At 42.5% G+C, this 20,059-nt stretch overlaps 1 protein-coding gene across 1 annotated transcript in view; it reads right to left on the bottom strand.

Moving 5' to 3' along the window:
* zeb2b (zinc finger E-box binding homeobox 2b) overlaps positions 1-20,059 on the bottom strand; it is a gene marked incomplete at its 3' end in the record, with an annotated part of 68,701 nt that overhangs the window by 9,914 nt on the left and 38,728 nt on the right. The window contains exons 2-4 of the mRNA XM_080525746.1: positions 6,318-6,566; positions 2,363-2,431; positions 285-473 (exon numbers count right to left, since the gene is read on the bottom strand). Of these exons, the coding sequence (XP_080381872.1) occupies positions 285-473; positions 2,363-2,431; positions 6,318-6,566 (507 nt within the window). The remainder of the gene's footprint in view (positions 1-284; positions 474-2,362; positions 2,432-6,317; positions 6,567-20,059) is intronic.

The raw sequence follows: 20,059 nt of genomic DNA, 5'->3' as shown, positions 1-20,059 counted from the left end.
CCCTCCCCACACACCCCTTTAACCATAGTTTCCTAATTGCTTTTAAGTGTCTTCTTTAATACCATTTTTCCCACACTTTCATCACTCCTGAAGTATGTATCATAAATCCATTCTAATTCCATCCATGTTCCCCCGGGTCCAGGAGGTGCACTATCTGATTTCAGACCCCTGGCAGCTGCTGCTTAAGAACGAAGGTAAACACAGAGGCATTCAGCGAATCTGTGGGACCAACAGCTGCCTGTGTCACTGAGCCGCTGCTGTTCTTGCCCTCTCTGGATTCTTACCATTTTCCTCCTGGCCATTGGCTTCGGGCGTGCCCAGACGGGACAGCTCCTCCGGTGCTTCTGGGTAAATGATGGCCGTGTCACCTCGCTGCAGGTACTCAGCGATGCTGACGACGTGGCTCTCGCTCTCCTCCAGCTTGCGTTTAGCAAAGAACTCCTCAAATTCTGAAGTGCAATCAACATTCTTAACTGAAAGAGGGGCGAACGAACGGGAAGAGAGGGAGAGAGAGACAGAGAGGGTGAGAGATGAGAGAGGAGGGGGGGGGGGGGAGAGAGAGAGAGAGAGAGAGAGAGAGAGATGAGTATATTAGATTGGATTATTTACTTCCCAAGAGAAATGTGCTACAGCAATACATTGGGAATGTTGGTCTAAACGTAATGAAGGAAACACCTAAAAAACATTACGGTAGTTGTCGGAGAAGAATACATCAACATTACTGTGCTATCTTGTCACACAATAGCCAGTAAAATAAGAAATATGAGTTAATCTTACAGAAGTACCACCTTAAATCGCAGAAACAGTCTTTAAGATAAACATGCTTACTTTAAACATGTTACCAGTTACACAATAAATGTGGAACACAACCTTTGATTTGCCAAACTATCTCCTATTGCCCTTAATAGGGTTGAAATAAACCGAAATGTGATTATGATTTTTGAATTATGAATCATTAGAACAAGTTGAACAAAATAAATCTATTTAATCAAGTCTCGTAAAAAAAAGGCATTTTATGTGCATGATAACAACTGTGTAGAGTCATTCCCTTTGTATTGACTTTCACATATGGGGGTCAGAAAAGGGTCTAAGGTTAGTTGATTTGCTATGGAACAGATTACTGGAACAAACCACAATGCTGCACAAAAAAAGATGCCTCACCATAGTCAATAAATAGTTTCTAAAGCTGTCAAAATTGCTGAAGTCACATATTGTGTGTTTTCTAATATTCTCCAGTCCCTTCTCTTCAGGGAATCCCTAAGCTGCTGTGTAGAGATACAGTAGGTAACTGCCTCCAGCAGCAAACAATGGTAATAAATATGTGACAGCAGCGAGTGAAACCGGGAACAAGTCGCCAACCGACGGACCATTCTGACTTTTATTCTGAAAGTGTAAATATCTCCTATCTCAATAAATAACCTTCATTGGTCAGGAGATGACAGAACCACCGCAGACGTCTGCCTATGCTTCACACCATCCCAACCTGGGGCATTACTGTACTCTCTTTCCCACAATCGTGCCACTATTTATACCAAAACAAACCACATTTCATTTGACCTAATCTAGATAGTTACCTATTAATTAGACATTTTCCAATACAAGGTACATTTTATATTGTGATTTGTCAGGCAGTGATCCTTTTATTGCCCAATTTGTGAAAGGTCAAGGTAGTGGATTTGGTTGTCAAAAATGGCATAAAAATGTCATTGGTGCCAATGGATGCAACCTAGGCAGCCAACTGCAACCTAGGCAACACCACTCCCTACATTTGCATTAGAGGACCTTTGTCTTAACCATTTTAAGACTAATTTTGAAAAACACCATAGCATATAATCCAATGGTGTTTACAGAGCCTTAATGTCTTGAATGGAAGCATTTGCCATTCCAGAAAAAAACATTCTCCATACACACATGTGCACACACGCACATGCACACACACCTACACACACCTACACACACACACACACACACACACACACACACACACACACACACACACACACACACATACACACACACACACACACACACACACAAAACCAACAATGAAATGGAAAACAAACAAACATTCACACATATGAACATATGTGGGGAGTGTTTAAGGCACCAAGGCCAATTTTCAGTGGTCAGGATGATATCATGGAGGAAGAAGTCAATGCCCAAGAGGCTTGTGGGTGGAAATCAGCTTTGTTTACTTAATCAAAAATGGCAGGTAGGATTTGGTTCCACAGTTTTGAACAGACCAGGGCCACAAGTGCTCACAGAGGAGACACACAACCACCCACACAAGGAAGACAGAGTGTTGGTCTCTTTCTTCACACACTGCACACAAATCTCTTCACAATAGACTCAATCAACTCACCTGTACCATTTCCAACTGTCTGAAGAGTAGCTTCAGGCCCCATAGTGTCATAGTCATCTTTCATTTCATCTGTAGAGTAAGAAAAGTGAGAGAAGAAGAAGAAGAAGAAGAAGAAGAAGAAGAGGGAAGAGAGAAAGGGGGTGAGTTCAGTGCTGGAGTGTACCAAGCAAACCACGCTCACAATGAAGCCCTCACAGGAAGGTACAGAGAAATAAAGGGGTTGCTGTGCTGCAGTGTGCCGGGGCTTTGTTTGGCATTCTTAATGAATGCTATCATCAGGACCAGACAGAGACTTATTTACCTTAAACATGACAACAAGCAGCGGGGGGAAAAAAAGCTCTCTGCCATTCCGGGGGAAGCTCGAGTCGCCAAATGGAAAGATTAATTCAAGAAGCTCCATCCACCTGAGTAATCAGAGTGGAGCAACCAGCACAAAAGGCTGTTAGTTGTTGTTTCCTCGCTCACTGTGACACAACGCTACAACCCCACAGCAGGAAAACGACAGGAACTGAACAGGGTTGTTCTCACAGGAAAAAAATGTGGCCTTAGACTCTGTTATCAATCAGTGTAATGTATAGAGGCTCAGGAATGCCAGGGGATTCAGGCTTGCATTCTGCTCTGGCACAGGTAGGACAGCCGTAAATAATAGTCACCAGATTGACAGACAGGCTCATAAACAAGGGAGAAACAACTTTTGACATTGGGTAAATTCTATTGGCAAGGCTAACAAGAGGACATTGTTGGTCTACACAGACAATTAACTTAAGGAGTCCTTTGTAAACTCCTTCCGCCATGTCTTTTAGAATTAAATCAAGGTACTTCCGAGAAAACAGAGGTCTCCAATAAAATGTGTCTCGTGTGTATCTCTTCCTCCCTGTTCCATGTCATGTGATGTGATTTCTACCAAGGGTCAAAAGTATCTTAAGTTGCTTCACTGTCCCTCTTATCTTGCTCTAAACAGAAAATAATCTTCTTGATTCACAGATGTTCTTTGTATTACATTTGATAATGAGATTGCAAAATAGCTGTAGAATGTAAAAAAATGAATGAATAAAAAAACCTTTATTATTGATGTTGAATGTGAAATCACGGGTGGCACTAATCTTATAAGGGACAAATAATAATTAAAATGTTTGGAGTCAAGACAATATGTTGTTTTAAAGGTTACTAGGAAACATTTCAGCCATTAAACAAAGGTTGGTGGTATCCTTCGATTGAAGTGAGACAGTTTCCTTCTGCACCAGATAGATAAAGGCACGGCCAATAGCTTCAGAGAATAAAAATTGACTTTTGAATGAAAAGTACTAAACTTCCCCTTGACATGAAGCTTGACTGAGGGAAAACTTGCCAGCCATTTTGCATTTGCATATGAGGGGGTTTTGAGTGCCGTTGTCTCTCTCAGTAATGACATCAAACCAAGCTGCACTCTGAGGAAATGGCCCTTTAGCAGCATTGTTGAAGTTACACTGGAGTATTGTGAGCAATCAACAAAAGCATCCTCCACAAAGCATCAAATATCATTTTGTATTTAAGAGACCAGCATGTATGAATAGTTACTTTTGGAGTTAATAATTTTCTGAATGTTAATCAAGCTCTCTAGCTCTTTTTTTCCCCCCTAGAAAGTTAAACGGCAGCCATTTTGGCAATTGGGTTTTACTTTCCAATTTCACTGTGTATTTCTGATATGACTCAAGGAAAAAACATTTACATTCCCTTTTCCCTTCCTTTACCTTGAACAGTCACTACTGTCTGTGGTCAAGGGGATGTGAGAGTTCTTCCAGCAGGAGGTAGGCTAAGACCACTTAGACCTCACTTACCCACAATTTCATTCAGAGTTTTTTTGGGGGCCATTTCTACTTCTTTGAAAGATACACAATCATTGGAAAGAGACAGGTTTTATAGTTGAAAGTGTAACGTGAGCCGCAGTGTCTGCCCTCTCTGTCTGTACCTGATAAATCACACTTGAAACACATGTAAGACGTGGGGGAGTGAAAAGGCATCCACCTACTGAAAGACAATGTTTTAGTTTCTGCTGTGCCCAGGAGGTGTCCAGAATACCTTTCCCCTGCCATAATTCCACCTATTTACTTAACGGCCATTGATGCTGTTTATTTTGAAAACATTCCTATTTTTATGGCCAGTTACCATTGGCACAGGGCGCAGTAAAAACATGGGTCCCTCCTCTTTGTTATTCCTTTGAAAAATCCTTGAACAGGCCAGGAGAAGAGACAAGGGCAGGGGAGAATGCAGGTGATTTATTTGAAATCTCTGTCAGTGATAATGATGTCATGGTTTCCAGCACACTGCGTTCACTCCATTGTGGGATGAAAGAATGTCAAGGACAATTCCAGACACAAAAACTCTGATTGTGCTGGAAACCGGAAAAGCACAGTAAGAACCTTCGCTGTGCTCTTCAGTTCAAACCCTGTATCCTGCGGGCCAGAGTACTAAAGCACAGTAGAACAGGCAGGAGAGCAGCACAGCTTATCTCAGGGTAAAGCTATGTGCTGAGGTATCATTGTAGACAGCAAGGCACCGTGAAGGCAAAAAAAAAGCAGACAACACAGTGCCCACAAGCTTGGGAAAGAGACTCCCAGCATCACTCTAATGAACTTCACTGTTCGAGAAATATGGCAGACGTTTTATCACATGAGAAGCATTATCTGGGAGTTGCAACATAGCTAAATTACAGACATTAAGGCACCACAGGCTTCTATCAAATAAACAATTACTGTATGCAACGTGTCTCCTTGTTTATCTGCAATGTTGATTTATTTAACATGTATTTGATAAGAAATTAACTCATTCTGAACTGTTATTAGTGAGGTTTAAATTTCGGTAAACATTGCACCCCCCAAAAAACCAATAGATATATACTAATCTGGGATCGTCTAACAGTGTTTCTGATTGTAATGTTGATATCCACCGAATTAAGTTTTTCTCAATAAATACCATTTTTGGAATTACAATTTTAGACTCTTGAATATTTCCCCTTTCAGCACTCTGCACAGCTAGTTCATTAGCAGAAATGAATAGCTTACACCAGCTCATTTAAATGGGGTGTCTTACATGAGTTCTCGCCACACTCTGTTTCTGTCACACTGCTCCAAGAATCATTGACTCTTATTATACATGTAAATGGCTATCATAAAAATAAAAATTTCATTTAAGATTGTTAATGACTTTTGCAGCAGTCTGGCTTCCTTTAATGATTATCCTCTGCCCCTAATTAAAAGTATTTATCTTTCAAGCATCCATGACTAGGCCCCTGCTATCAGTGATGCTTAGAAAAAAAATGGAAGCCAGCAAAGTATATGTATCACCTGCTTGAAATAAAGTAGATTATCAGTAATGATCCTGCGGTTATTAAATTATATCAATCACAGACGGCTGATACAACAGTACAGTGATACAACATTGACACGAGAGCTCCTCTAAAAGGGAAATCTTTTTTTAACAATTAAAAGCAATTGTAAATGTCATTTCTGTTTTTACCATCTTGTGGACAAAGCATGTTTAGTGCTTGCCTAAGTCTAACATTAATGGTCACCTATGTAATGTATGAAGAATACTGTGTATATTCTTCTAAGAATAAAGACAGGACTACAGAGAATCCAGATTTACTACTGAGATGAGCCCAGCAGGTTTGAATCATGTGAGAGTGGGAAAAGACAGCTTTTAAGTGGCAGTTTCATACGTATGTTTGCCAGCGATCATGAAGTTAATGTCTCCTGACTTTGCTTTCCCCTGTCACATTACTGTATGTCAAAACGGCTCCTTCAATCTGTGTGACTGTGGTTTTGAAACATGGGAGGAGGAGGTGGTGGTGGTGAGTGGTGTTTGTGGTGGTAGGGGGTGATGTTGGCAGTTCTATTTTCTCCTAAAAAGGGAAATAAACTCCTGATATTTTGGCCGCAATTTTTTCGTGTGGTGGTGAGTAGGCAGCGACACTCACCAGTACCGTCGACTGAGGCGTGCAGCATGTCGTTGTCATGCCAGACGTGGTCCACTCCGCTGTCCCTCATGTCATCGTCCTCATCCTCCTTCGTCATTAGGGTGTGGCCCATTATCGGAGAGTCTTCGTGGTTAGGCATGCTGGCCGGACTGCCCGCCCCGTTGAGTAAGCCATCCTCCTCTGACACCAACAGCTTGTCCTCCTCCTCTGTCTCTGAGCCGGTTTCCACCACATTCTCGTAGTTCAACACTGCGACGGGAGAAACAACAAAAGCGAAGAGAGAGATAGGTCACAACAGAGGAATTCACATTTGGTTGCTATTTTTTCCAATGAAATGGAAAAGATACTTTGACTCCAAGATGAAGTAATGATTACAGGTCATTCCACCGCTGTTTTGGGGCTCAAGAACCTTGTTTTCTGGGTTACATCCCAAACACAACACCACGCCTGGAATTTGTAACCGACCCATCATGTTGTGCAGTCAGCTGTTATGTAGACATGCCAAAATAGACCCTCATTTTCGGATACAGTTAACTGCCTGAGATGCCAACTAGCTACACCTTTTCGGGTGGCTCAGATCAAAAGCATACCCACGATGTTTGAGATTCTCCACAGTTTAGATATTTACAGTCACATACTGTACATCATGCACGGTGCATTGAGAAGGCTTAACCTCCTGTAATTTGTAATATCCATCATATTCTGATACCCTGAATAAGTCTGAGAGCACTCTGTGAAGCACTCACTTATTGCAATTTTCCACATTCATTTGCCGGATATCCATGGTCAAATCAGACCTTAACAATTAACATGACATGACAATGTGAAAATATGAAAACCAGTAATTTATTCAATTTCAATGTTTTAGGTATACAGAACTTCTTCTCCTTTGAGTTCATATACATATAACACTTATTTGAGTTCCCCCTCTATTATAGTGTTTTCTACGAGTCATGGCAGAGAAAATACTGCGCAGTCAAGACCCACGTTCAAATAATTCACAAGTAGCAGCCCGCTTGATTCCACAACACTCGGTCCCAGACACATGGCAGCTTTTCTTAAAATAGACAGCCTGTAAATAAGGTCTGTGAACTCAATTGAAGGTGGCTGTTTGTGAATTAGTCAGCCTTCACAAGGCTCTCAGGCCTACACACTACGACATAACTTGTCTCATGAAGGAAGTCAAAAGACTTATTAGAGGGAATAAACATGGGGTATTAGCCCAGCTAGAGAAACACAGCATCATAAACAGACACACCTCGTCAGTTCCTAAAACACAACTATGGAGAAACACACTCAGGACCACAAGGGGGGGGGGGGGGGGGGGGTTGGGGTATGACATCATGGGAACCAATCTTAAAAGGAACCAGTGGGGGGACTAAACAACCAATTTGAAGGTGCATTGTGATTCTATAAACGTATGACTAATAAGTAAGTAAATGACCATTAAAGAAACAGAAATCTTAAAGATGAATTGGGCAGTGGCTAATGTTATAGCATTTATTTTAAATCCATGTTAATTTACTGTCATATTTATATTTCTTGGCTTCGGGGGGCCTAACATTCAGTCACATCTCCTTCGAACCTTCTGCTATAGCCACGCAACGTACATGTATGACTTAATTTCCGAAACTGAAAAGGACAACGTTTTTAGATATACTGCGAGAAAAAAAGATTACACTCTACATATCTGTTCTTAACATGATCTTGGTATAATCCACGGGTCTGCACTTGCCTTCTGAACAACTGCACAACAGGTGCAAATTAAAAGAAAACGTCTGTGCAGACAGGGCCAGTAGAATCCGCTGACCTGGTTAGAATACCAATTGACGGGGGAAACAAAACCTTTTTCAAGAGGTGTGACCACAAGGGTTTAGGCAAGTTCAGGCTGGGTAATGCCCTCAAACATGATAAAAGAAAGGGGAAAGTCAAAGAAAGTGAGACATTCAAACTCACTGTGTGGTCCATATATACCTTGGCACAATTGATAATGTGCTTTTATCATAATTCACCATTCCTCCTGACCCAGCTCCCCCCCCCCCATCCCAGAGGTTTAACCATTTCTTAGCAACGTGCCGTCGACTTCCTTTCTCCCAACTTTCTAAGGGTGGCCTCGCAGGCAGCTATAACAAAAGACCAGGAGGCCTGGGAAGCCATCAACCCGCCCCGGCACAACCTGATCTCTGGACGCAGAGTGAATACAAGCCAGGCCAGGAGGACTGAATGAAATTATCTAAGGCTGGACAGGTTTTAAAAGGCTTTTTCTTCAACCAAAAATAGTCTTACGGGGGCTTCTTTATTTTTTGGGGTTGGGTGCTACATGGCTTTCAGAATAACATGTGAACAGAGGCAACCCACTTTGACTTCGATACTTGGGGGGACATGGGAATGGATAGGGATGGGATCTGGGCATAAACCTCCCAAATAAGGGGGTTGAAAAGAATAAGAAACAGTTTCAACTAGGAAATATCAGGACAAGGCAGGCTTGCGACGGGGCAGTCTCGGATCTCAAAGCATCAGCAGTAATCGCATTAATGACACGCCCTGCAAACATTGTTTTCTGCACACTACACAATGGAACGAAATTAAGATAGAGAAGAACCCTGAATGCCCAATATGACTGTCCTGCCTTATTTTAGGGTGGGGCGGTTGCATTCCCCAGACAAATGTCACTGCAGGACTTCACTCTCCCAATAATCACAGCCAGTAACCTTTGTACCTCCGCAGAGCAAGGTTGCCTCTACCACCAGGTTGGGGCGGCTGAGTGCATCAATGGCACACATAGGAGAAGGAGTAATGTACAAGAGAGAAGCTACATACAGCAGATGTGATCTGGTAGAACATCAGCTATCAACAGTGTAATAATCAATGCCGAGCTTGAAGAAGCAGAAATGACATTGTGTAACATGTCATGGAAAGCACGTAGTATTAACTCTAGAAAGGAGGCATTGTTTAAGTGACATCTCTGACAGACTCTACTCACTAAGCGTACAAGGCTGCCTTTGGCATTGTGCTCAGCAACAAAGTAATTCTAACCTACTAATGTCACCCAGGCCATTATTTTGTTCCCCACCTCACTGCTAATCAATCTTTTGTGTTCAAGAAGGGACAAAGAAATTATAATGTTTACTTTTTGGCTACGTTTTCTACAGATGACACTTTCTATTTTTCCCTTCTTAGTTTAAGTGTCACCCTCAACAAAGGCAATTATGGCTGACATTTTCTGACTGATGCTACCTGTTTGATTTCACCAGCTCTCTTTTTGCCAGTCATTCTAAGTAAATAAAGGGAATGTCTCAGCCTCAAATTTGATAGATAATTAAAATGACACTTGTAATTGCTTGAGGCTTGCTTAATATTAGGCTTAAAAACTCACTAACATAACCCTTTCAGTGCCCTAGTATTAGTCTGTCAGTTATGTGAGCACAGAGGGCAGTTGCAATATTGTATATTGATTATGGTGACTAGAACCTCCCAAAATGACAGTTGAGTTGAGGGGGAGGGGGGGGAGTACTATTTTCAATGCCTATGACAAAGAGAGAACGTCAAATTAAAATCTCATATTCTTTCTTAAAACACATAAAGAAATGAATAAAATGAATGGAATTTTTAAAAAGCTAAGTTATTGTGACCTGAATAGAAGATAGGCTTACTTCAAAGGCCTCTGAAAGTATTGTTATCCATGAAAAAATGACATGGTGAGTTTTGCTCTCAACCTCACCAAAACTCCAAAACTATGAAAACTATGTAATTGGAGTGACAGACAGATACTTTGTTATGAATCACACAAACCTGTGATCCACGTAAACATACCTAAAACAGGCATTAACACACATACCTTCGATGAATATGCTGCCAACGTGTAGCCTACATCTTATGTTCCAACACTCCTGCACAAAGACTTCTCAGGTTCTCAAACTGGGAGGCACTGTGTCTGTATTTACCCTCCATCAATAACCACTCAGAAAAGTAGCATATCATCTAGTAGCACATACCGGTAATCAGAGGTGGTGCCCAGTGCCTGTGTGCCTGTGTGTGCCCTACGTCTGAAGAAGAGAGAACCGTCCACACTGCTCCCGGTAGAGGAGCCGGGGAAGGTGACACACACTAAGTCTGGCTGACTAGCTATTGAGGCTTGCCTCCAGGTGGTGTGATGCCTCCTATTCTATCATTGTTGATAATGAGCTAGGACATTCACCCTATTGGAGGATAACTGTTTGCTCTCTTCCCTGTCTCATGAATGTGAGCCATGCAGATCACCTGAATGGCTGGGAGGGAGAGGAGGGGGAAGGAGGGACGGTAAGGTAAAAAAAAAAAAAAAAAGGATTAAGGTGGAAAGGAGGTCATAGCCTTGTGGCTACCCCACTGGAAGGGGCTTTAACAATGACCTTTTAACTCTCATAATTTCTTTTCACAATAGTTTAGGGCTCTGAGTAGGCAGTTCCCTGGATAATCAGGCTCTTAGGCTAGAAGCTGGGGTGTGTGGGAGGGAGGGAGGGCGGGAGGGAGGGAAGGCGGGCGGGAGGGAGGGCGGGAGGGCGGGAGAGAGGGAGGGAGTGAGGGCGGTTTCTAAAGATACCTTTAATTCTTCTGAATATGACATATACTGTATTCCTGCTTACTTGCTCATTAGGACTACTGTCTTGTTCTGCATGTGTCCACAATCCAGCGACTGTATTTCCTACTTCAATGTCTCAGATCTCATCCGAGTGTAATAGTATGGCGATTCACAAGGGGCAGAACAAGCCATAACCAGTAAAAAGGATAGTGGCAGAGGGCGAACAAAAGCCTGAAAAGAGAGGGGCAGCTTTGTAGAGGCGATGAATGGTGAAAACTCAGCGATGTGTAAACCAACCTGGGAGTGTGTATCTGGGGTGTGTGGGTGTGTGAGTGTGCGTGTGTGTGTGAGTGTGTGTGTGTGCCTGTGTATGTGAGTGAGTGATTCTGAGAGGTGAGGTGGTTATGTTCAATACTTTCTGCCATGAGGCACCCACAGTAGCCTGTCTGTAATTGAATTAAACTCCCATTTATTTGCAGAGGCCTGAGCAACAGGCTGTAAAAAAAGAAAAGCTTCAAGGTTTACTCAACTGTTCTGAGGGCCCACCTTTGCTTGGCCTGTACGGATCCACCATCTGTGTCTGCCCTCGCACATGTTCCTGCCCCCCCCCAACCCCCCAACCACCCCAAAAAAGAAAAAAGCAAGGCACACAAAAGCTCCCTAGGCTGCCCTCAGGACTCAGGCAAAAAAAAAGTGGGAGGGTGAATTCAGAACAGGGCAGAGCAAAAAAAAGAATACAAAAAAAATAAAAAATAACAATCTGTTCAAGATCCTAGCTCAGGTGAGATTGAGTTCCAGGGTTCCTCTAGCTCAGGCATACGTCAAGCAAAGGAAAGGTTAAAATTAGAAAATTTAATTTATTTGATAATTTCCCAGAATAATTAGAGTTAATATGGGTTAATTAATATGCAAATCTCTCAGCAGATGTTCTGCAGCAGGGCCTTGCGCGAGAAAACAGCCTTTACTTTCTCCTGCGTGATTTTGGCTGTCAGTTATTGGCTATAATTACTGTAACTAACCAAATACACACAAAACCTTTTGGAGGATGAAACGGTTGCAGTCTGAGTCGTGGGCAAACTGGTACTTTTCTTACATAAAAGGAGACCATTTCTAATTTTCTTTGACTATAAAGGCCTTTTTAGGCTTCTTACCCTTTCTGCAATGCATGCAGCGACTACTTAAACTATTTGAAATGTGTGTGCTTTTGTACATAAATGTGTACAAATGTAAATTGTATAGCAATCACACAAGTGAATAGAAAGGGAACACCACCTGCACATCAATGTCCTCTCTATTTTCGACTGTTCACCTATTTCTGCCTCGATTTTGAAAGCAGATACAAAAGAAAGTAGGAATTTAAATGGTGCTTTACAGTGAAGAGTCAAGTTTCTCATCAAATATTAATACTCCAAAAACTGTTCAGCTGGGAGCAGAGTCCTCCTCATGCGTATTACATTTATAGAGGCATAGAGGTAATATCCCTAAATACAAGTGACATCACAACTTCCAAACCTACATCACTAACACTAATAAGCTACTCCCTAAACTTCTAAACACATTACGTCTCTCTAATCAAGATAAAGCAAATCATTATAATACTGACGAGAATTAAAAGAAAGTTACATTTAAAAATTAAATACGATCTTTCCCCTAAGGCCAGATAAGAGTGCAATTTCATGAATGAAAGTTACAGGGAGAAAGCAACTTAGAATAGCTACTTTAACTTTAACAAATCTTTTCACCTTTTCAAAAAATAACATAGCGTTTCTTGTTCAATGTCAGTTTTCGAATGTTTTCAGAATGCATGTTGAGTGCTCTGGAGGGCTGATCACTCAAGCAGAGATTGACCATGTTCTTGATAATAGCGTTGTGTGGCCTGAAAGCTGAGACTCTTATCTGAGGCTGTCCTCTTTTTCTGTGGCCGTGTCTCTGATAGAGCTCCCCCTCTCTCTCTTTCTCTCTGCTACAGCCTTCCTCCCCCTCTCCCTCTCTCTGCTACAGCATTCCTCCCCCTCTTTCTCTCTCTCTCTCTCTCTCTGCTACAGCCTTCCTCCTCCTCTCTATCTCTCTCTCTGCTACAGTCTTCCTCCCCCTCTTTCTCTCCCTGTCTCTCTCTCTCTCTCTCTGCTACAGCCTTCCTCCCCCTCTCTCTCTCCCTCTCTCTCTCTCTCTGCTACAGCCTCCCCTCGTTGCAAAGGGACACCATGGCTCACTGCCACAGGTCCACGCCCCACCCTCTTGCCTTCCCGCCCCCACCAGCCCTCTCCACAGAATGCTCTTTTACACACACACACACACACACACACACATGCACACACACACACACACACACACACTCACACACACACACACACACACACGCGCAAGCCCACATCCACACACACGCACACACTCTAAAGACACAGCCAAATTCACACACTCACTTACATAAACAGAGACCAGAAACACAAACACACACACACACACACACACACACACACACACACACACACACACACATATTCAGGTAAAGGAATCTGCTGACCGGGGCAGTGCAGGGCCTGTTGTTGGTTTGATGTGGGGTGTGGCAGGCGCCAAATTGATAGTCACAGCAGAGCGTTATCAGCTAGCTGTTTAATATGACCTGACTCTGTTGCTCTGGTGTGCTGTGAGTAAGCTCAGGCCCTCAGAGAGGTAGTGGGCCTTGCACTCGTTTACAGCCACCAACACTGCTCTCGTTTCCCTTTATGTATTTGTGCATTGCAGTCATCAATAACATGTGTGCATGTGTGCGTGTTGTGTGTGTGTGTGTGTGTGTGTGCATGTGTGTGTGCATGCATGTGTGCACAAGAGAGAGAAAGACAGAGAGAGAGATTGCCATCCTGTTGTGTTTTTAGAACATAACTTCTATCACTTTTCTGTTAATCAGAGATGCACCAAGGTGCATCAGTATAAGAGTATGATCTACACTTACCAAGGCCACAGTGCATAAAGGAGTGACTTGAGAAGAGCCTATCTGCAATGGAAACTGAACCATGCCAATATGATGAGTATGTGCTACAAGACAAAGTTTGAGAAATAAGGTGTTTTTTAGAAAGTTTCTTTGGGCTTTAACAAGATGTGGTTTTTAACAAAACATAGTAACGATGTTCAATTGAAAAACAGCAATGTTTTGTAGCTGAAGGGCCATATGCCCCATTTTAATAAAAAGGCATCCATAAAAATAAATTACTTGGACTAAGTATATGCAAATTCAAATGTAAGCAATCAGTGCAAAATTAATTTTGCTAGAACTGATTAAAAGCTTTAATAAATCTATATACAGTATTGCTTCAATCTGATATAGTAAATTTATTACACTTCCTGTAAGATTAATTAGAATGCTACAATAACATATTGCACTGCCAGAACAGATTACTGTACGTTTTTGTTAATAACAGTTAAGCAGAACCTGAGTTGTAATTATGCACTGTAACAAAGTCATTTGATGGTGATTTCCTTTACTATGAGAAGACAAATGGGATAAATACAAAAGCAAACACAATGTATATGCCTGAACAAGCATTTTTGGTTTCATTGCTACAGTCGCCTGGTAGTAGCTCCAGTAAATCTTAATAAAAGTATGAAAATCAGAGTTGTTTTGTTGTTTTTCCCTCAAACACTTCATGTCACCTTTGCTAGCTTGTGAAAACTATCAAGCAAACCCTGAGATAAGTAAAGACATAAACAACTGTTTGATCTGTTCAAGGTTGTTATGCATTCTTCTCCAAACCGCCGTAGCCCAGGGCAACATTTATCTCAGGAACAGTGGGTTTTTGCACCTGTAACCTAACACAAGCTGTCAGTTATTGTCCCTCTTCTGTGAAACAGAAGAATATGTATTCACATACTGCAGTTACGATGTTTTACAGGGTCCACTGCATCCAGCGGTTATGTCAACCTGAGCAAACCATTAGCATAACACTGAGGGAGGCCATCAAACACACAAGCAGCGAGGTTTATTTATGACTCTTTCTTTCCGATTCTCACTTAAATACTTTTTACTGGCGTCCAAAATGATGACCATGTTTAATTTATTACCTTTATAGTATGAAATATTAGCTCTTTTTTCTGTGTATGAATGAAATTTATCTGAGGTATGAAATAGGGGCTCGCTGTCAAATATAGCATCTTGGAAGACTTCCAAGTGAGCAAGCGTAGTTGGGATTCATTGTAAGGGGCAAATTTTCCACAATGAGGGAAAAATCGGTGTGAAGGCACATTTTCTGAATAGCATCTGTGCTCCAAGCTGTAGAGGAGACCGCTCACTGTCATAAAACTCTGCCAGTCACCAGCTGGGGGTCAGAGGGAGGATTTAAAAGGGTCAGATGGGGAGGGGAGGGGATGGGGGGGGGGGGGCTTGGGGGTTGGGGGGGGTGGAGATCAGGGCCCTCAGATGGGATAAAGATCAGAGGGGGAACCATCCAGGTGAGGACCAGGGCCCCTGGTCTGGGCCAATCTGAGCACCTCATTCAGATGCTAATGAGTGTGTAAATCACATCTGTTCCCCCCTCTGTGCCTGGATCTTTGTCACCTGAATAGCATCCCCACCAGGTATCAAACGAGCTGCAGGAAATGGGCTCTTTTCATCCCTCAACCTCGGCTCTCCAATCAGCAAATGAGAGTCCCCCTGACAACGGGGCCCAGCCGCCCTACAGGGATACGGCCTCCAGAGACTTCCAGACTCTGACACTGTTACCACTTCCCAATTAGTCATCACAAGCAGGGAGACGCTTCCTAAAGAGGCCTCATCACCGCTGTAAACTCGGCCACTCATAGTATGATGCACAAACTGCTCATTTTGTATTCCGGCACTCTCGGATTAGATATCCTACATGTTGTTTGTGAGATGAGTGTATCCAGTAGTGGATAGGTGTGGTAAAGACGTGGATGACAGACTTAACCTCTATACAAGTCTCTCCTCAGTTTGACTAAATGAACATCATCACACATCAGGTCCCAGCCCATAAGTTATGCATGATGTGGGTGTGAGTAAACACTATCAGAGCACATTTTTCCTCTTACTATTTTCATGTTTCACCTGCCTTTTCGCCGCCCTGAGGAGAGCAAAAACTACACTTTTAATTACATCACGGGAGGTATCCCCACGGTAAGAAAAGAGAGGGCTTCCAAGTCAATTCTAATTATGATTTCTGACTGGTCCACAGGACACATGGGGGACTCCTAGGGGTCTTTCTCATGCTAAATGCACCTTTATAAAGCATAATCTTCACCCAGACTAGTTAAACAAAACATACCCCCTCCATGTTTATTGGGTAACACAGGGGTTTTGCATAACAAAGACCCTATATCCATTTAATCTGTTTCAGACCACAATTTATTTATTCTGAAGGTGTTGCTTATGTTGTTTTACAGTAATAACACAATCTGCGCCGGCACTATTTTGCTAAATCGAAAAAGGAACTATCAAGCCATGCTGTAATGTTTTCCAACATAACCTGAGACATACGTTGTCAATCAAATCGTAATACCTGAACCAATGTGTGCACATGTTCAGTTCCTTGAATAATCGTAACAATTTCAATGAGTCGTGCCCAAAAAAATACATTAGCTCTTGCCAGTCCATGTAGAAAATGAGTAAATGTCAGTATTAAAAACAGTTGTTTCCATACTAACAGCATAATCCCATTTTCTTGTCAATTATATGCATGGATGGGCATACACTATATGATATATATATGGGTGTCCCTTACATAATTGAGCAGTTTCTTTGGCATGATGTGGAAGGGGACCTGAGAATGTTGCACACTGGAGTTTCGTAAGTAAAAAGGAAATTTTGATCTAAGGCTTTTTTCCCTCTACCCTTGGGTTCAGCCTCCCTGTGTTTCTGTCAATCCTTTCTTTTTTTTTGATCAGGAGCATGAAAGAGTGAGCATGTGTGAATGCTTAGGTACCTGGGGTATGGAAAGGTGCTAATTAGCACAGCGGGATAATTGATGTGTAGATTACACCGTGAACAAATGCTTCGACTTGTTTGTTCTTCTCACTTTTACCCTGCTCCCCCCACCCCCTCTTTACCTCAGCCTTAATGAACAATTTACCTGCCTTGTTAAGACAATGGCAAAGCCTACCAAAGCAGTAACACAAAGGCGGGTTGTGGTTGTGGTGGAGTTCAGTTCCCAAAAGGTGTAAACAGCGTGTTCCGCCGGTTCTGTCAAACCCTCTCTCACTAATGTTACTCCAGCCCAGGGAGAAGCTGCTCAACACTGAGAAAAAGGCCCTATAAAAGAGCAAGACAGGCACAAAGAAACTCTAAAAGGAAACAATTTCTAAATGAATGAGCATTCCAATAGGGCTCTATTGTTATGCTCCTCTAATGCTATTTCCTTAATCTTTTGTCTTTGGGAAACTATTATTAGCTAAGCACTCACAGCTGCAAATACGTTCAATAGGACTTTAATTTGTTCATTAACAACTGAATATCCGCAAACACATTTGCAGAGGCTTGATATTGCTAATAAACTAATAATGACTGTTTCTCTAATTGGGAAATGTAATGAGAGTCGAAATAAAAAAAAAGTGCCTGAGGTTTGGACTGGCTTCCATTGCTCCGGCAGTGAGGAGGGACCATTAGCAGGACAGATGTGGAGGCAAAAGGTGAACAGTTGAAACGTCGCCTCCGCGCTGCATTGCCGAACCCCCGTAATCCGTCTCCTACTAGTTTACAAGTTAAACACATTATTGTGCTTATGGGGTCTCATTTTGAGACTGCGGTGCAGGCTTTCTCACACAGAGGACTCACACGCGCGGGGCTCTGTCACTGCCTGCGAGCTATCACCATTTCTCTAAGACAGACGATTAGGGGTAAGGAGGGTAGCTAAGCCAGGCAAAGTCTTGAGCTCATTGTTTCTTGATACTTCCTCAAAGTTCCTTGGAAGCCTCGTCCCTCTGACTTAAGAAACCCCCAGTGACTTAGCATGTATCAAATTTTCATCTAAACCGGAAGTCATATTAATTCTACTTTCCCTGTTAGGGCTCTCTCAGGCAAAATGATTTGCACAATGTAGGAAATGTGCTGTGGGACAAGACTTCCAGTGCCACCTATTAACTCCATACCTGCCAGCAAGCTGCTACTTAAATGCACATCTAAAAAAATGTATTCAACTAAAGGATAATTAACAAACGTATAACAATTTCCTGAATGTGCATAATATAATCTACTTACAAATGTTACAATATTAGTTGTTTAGGTACCTAGGCTTTCCTTAGGCTGAGGGATAAGGGGTTACATCACCAAAGCTCTTTTTTTGTCGTTTAAAAGAATAAATAAATTAACCCTGAACTGCTGTTGCCCTGACAAACGACTGTGTCATTGAAAATCTAGAGAAGCATGTTTGGACTTTGCAACATTGGGAGTCAGACAAACTGGCAGTTTCCGTCGCCAACCTGATAATTCTCCCAACATCCCTCACCCACCCTGGCCTTTTGTTTTTCCTCCCTGCCTTTTTCCTGTCGCCATCTCGGTATTTAATCTAACACCGGCAGGCGGCAAGAAGGGTTTACTTTTCCCCTCAAAGACAGTGTGCACACGAAGGCTAGAGGAAGAGTGGCGCACTTGCTGGGGACAGGGGAGTTAGCAGGCACAGGAAACCTGGACTGAGCGTTACTTTTAACAAAAGCCTTTCATCTTCCCTGCTTTCCTCAAGACAGTGCACTTCCAACAGTTGGCTCCTTTTAAGTACATACCTGATAAGGATTTTTTTTTTTTTTTTTTTGAGAGCACAGAAAGGAAAAGTATCCCCCCTGTACACGTTTAAAGCTCTCATCGCTTTGAACACAAGATACAGTCCTTTTATCCCAGCGAACAGGGTTTCCTATGGCTATTAACTCATTCTAAACAGGTAATTACAGCTAGAAAACAGAGGGGTGGCAGATCAAGAGTGTTGTCCAGAGGCCCACTCCTCCACCTTTGCAATCATACAGCGTCTTAGTGCGTGAGTTAAACAGGACAGAGGTAATTCCGGCTGCGGGTTCCATTTGCGGATAACTACGTCTAATCCATTTAAGTCAGGAGTCTTTGTGCGAGAGCTGCGTGTGGGGAGGGAGCACCCGTGGGTATATCTGATAGAAGACCCATAAAATCCCACAGAGAAGTTTAAAAAGTGGAGCTCCCATGTAGAGTGGTGGACAGTGGGAACGCCCCTCTGTGAGGCTCCAGTCAGAGCCAAACACAGGGGCTATCATCACTGGGTTAAAACATCAGTGAGCCCTTAGCAGTAGGGAGTGTATACCACCATCGCTCTTTCCCCTTCCTGAACCCTGACCCCGCCGACTCTCGACTAAAATATAGACGTTAACCCAAATAACAGAGGTGAGGCATAGCTTGTCAACTATCTCATGATCTGTGCATTTTTTCTTCTTCTTCTTCGCCTCACTTGTTTGTTGTTTTATTAAACAAAGGGCTGATGGAGACATTCTATGTTGTTCCTGTGACGCGACATGCCAGAGACTCCCACATGGGTGATCTAACAGGAAGTGGTGTCTGACAATCTCCTAAAAACATTCCTTTAGTTTGTATCCAGATCTATATATCCAGTTAAATATCTATACTCTCTCTCTCTCTCTCTCTCTCTCTCTCTCTCTCTCTCTCTCTCTCTCTCTCTCTCTCTCTCTCTCTCTCTCTCTCTCTCTCTCTCTCTCTCTCTCTCTCTCTCTATATATATATATAGCATGTGTTATTTTTGTATGTGTATAATATAGTGTATAGTTTAGTATAATATAGTGTATAGTTTTGTATGTGTGTATACTATACTATGTGATTTTTGTAACATAACAAGCTCTAAATCCACTGTAATGGACAGTTAATGGCTCCACAGGGCTTGCAAGGGCATAGATAAACCTCTCTGTTGACTCTTGTGACAGCAAGGTATGTGGTTCAACCATTTTTGTATGGTTGCTTTAGAGCTTTCACTGGTGCTGTACGCGTGTTTGTTTCTTTTTGAGTTCTTATCTGTTTTGGTCGGTGTGAGGTGTTACAGAACCGAATGGCTACCAGTTCCCCTTTTAAGTGTGTTCACAGGGTGACAGCCACCCAGCCGATATACTGCAGAGAGGAACTAATCATGCTTTAACACCTTGAACTGTTCGAGTTGCTCTCAGAGTGTGGTGACCACATCTCCCCTGTCCTGTTCGCTCGCTGTCAGTG

This window comes from Nansenia antarctica (assembly GCF_963989245.1).
Source record: "Nansenia antarctica genome assembly, chromosome: 3".
NCBI lineage: Eukaryota > Metazoa > Chordata > Actinopteri > Argentiniformes > Microstomatidae > Nansenia > Nansenia antarctica.
Note: the sequence above shows the minus strand (reverse complement) of the source record. Positions and strands in the feature narration are given on the sequence as shown.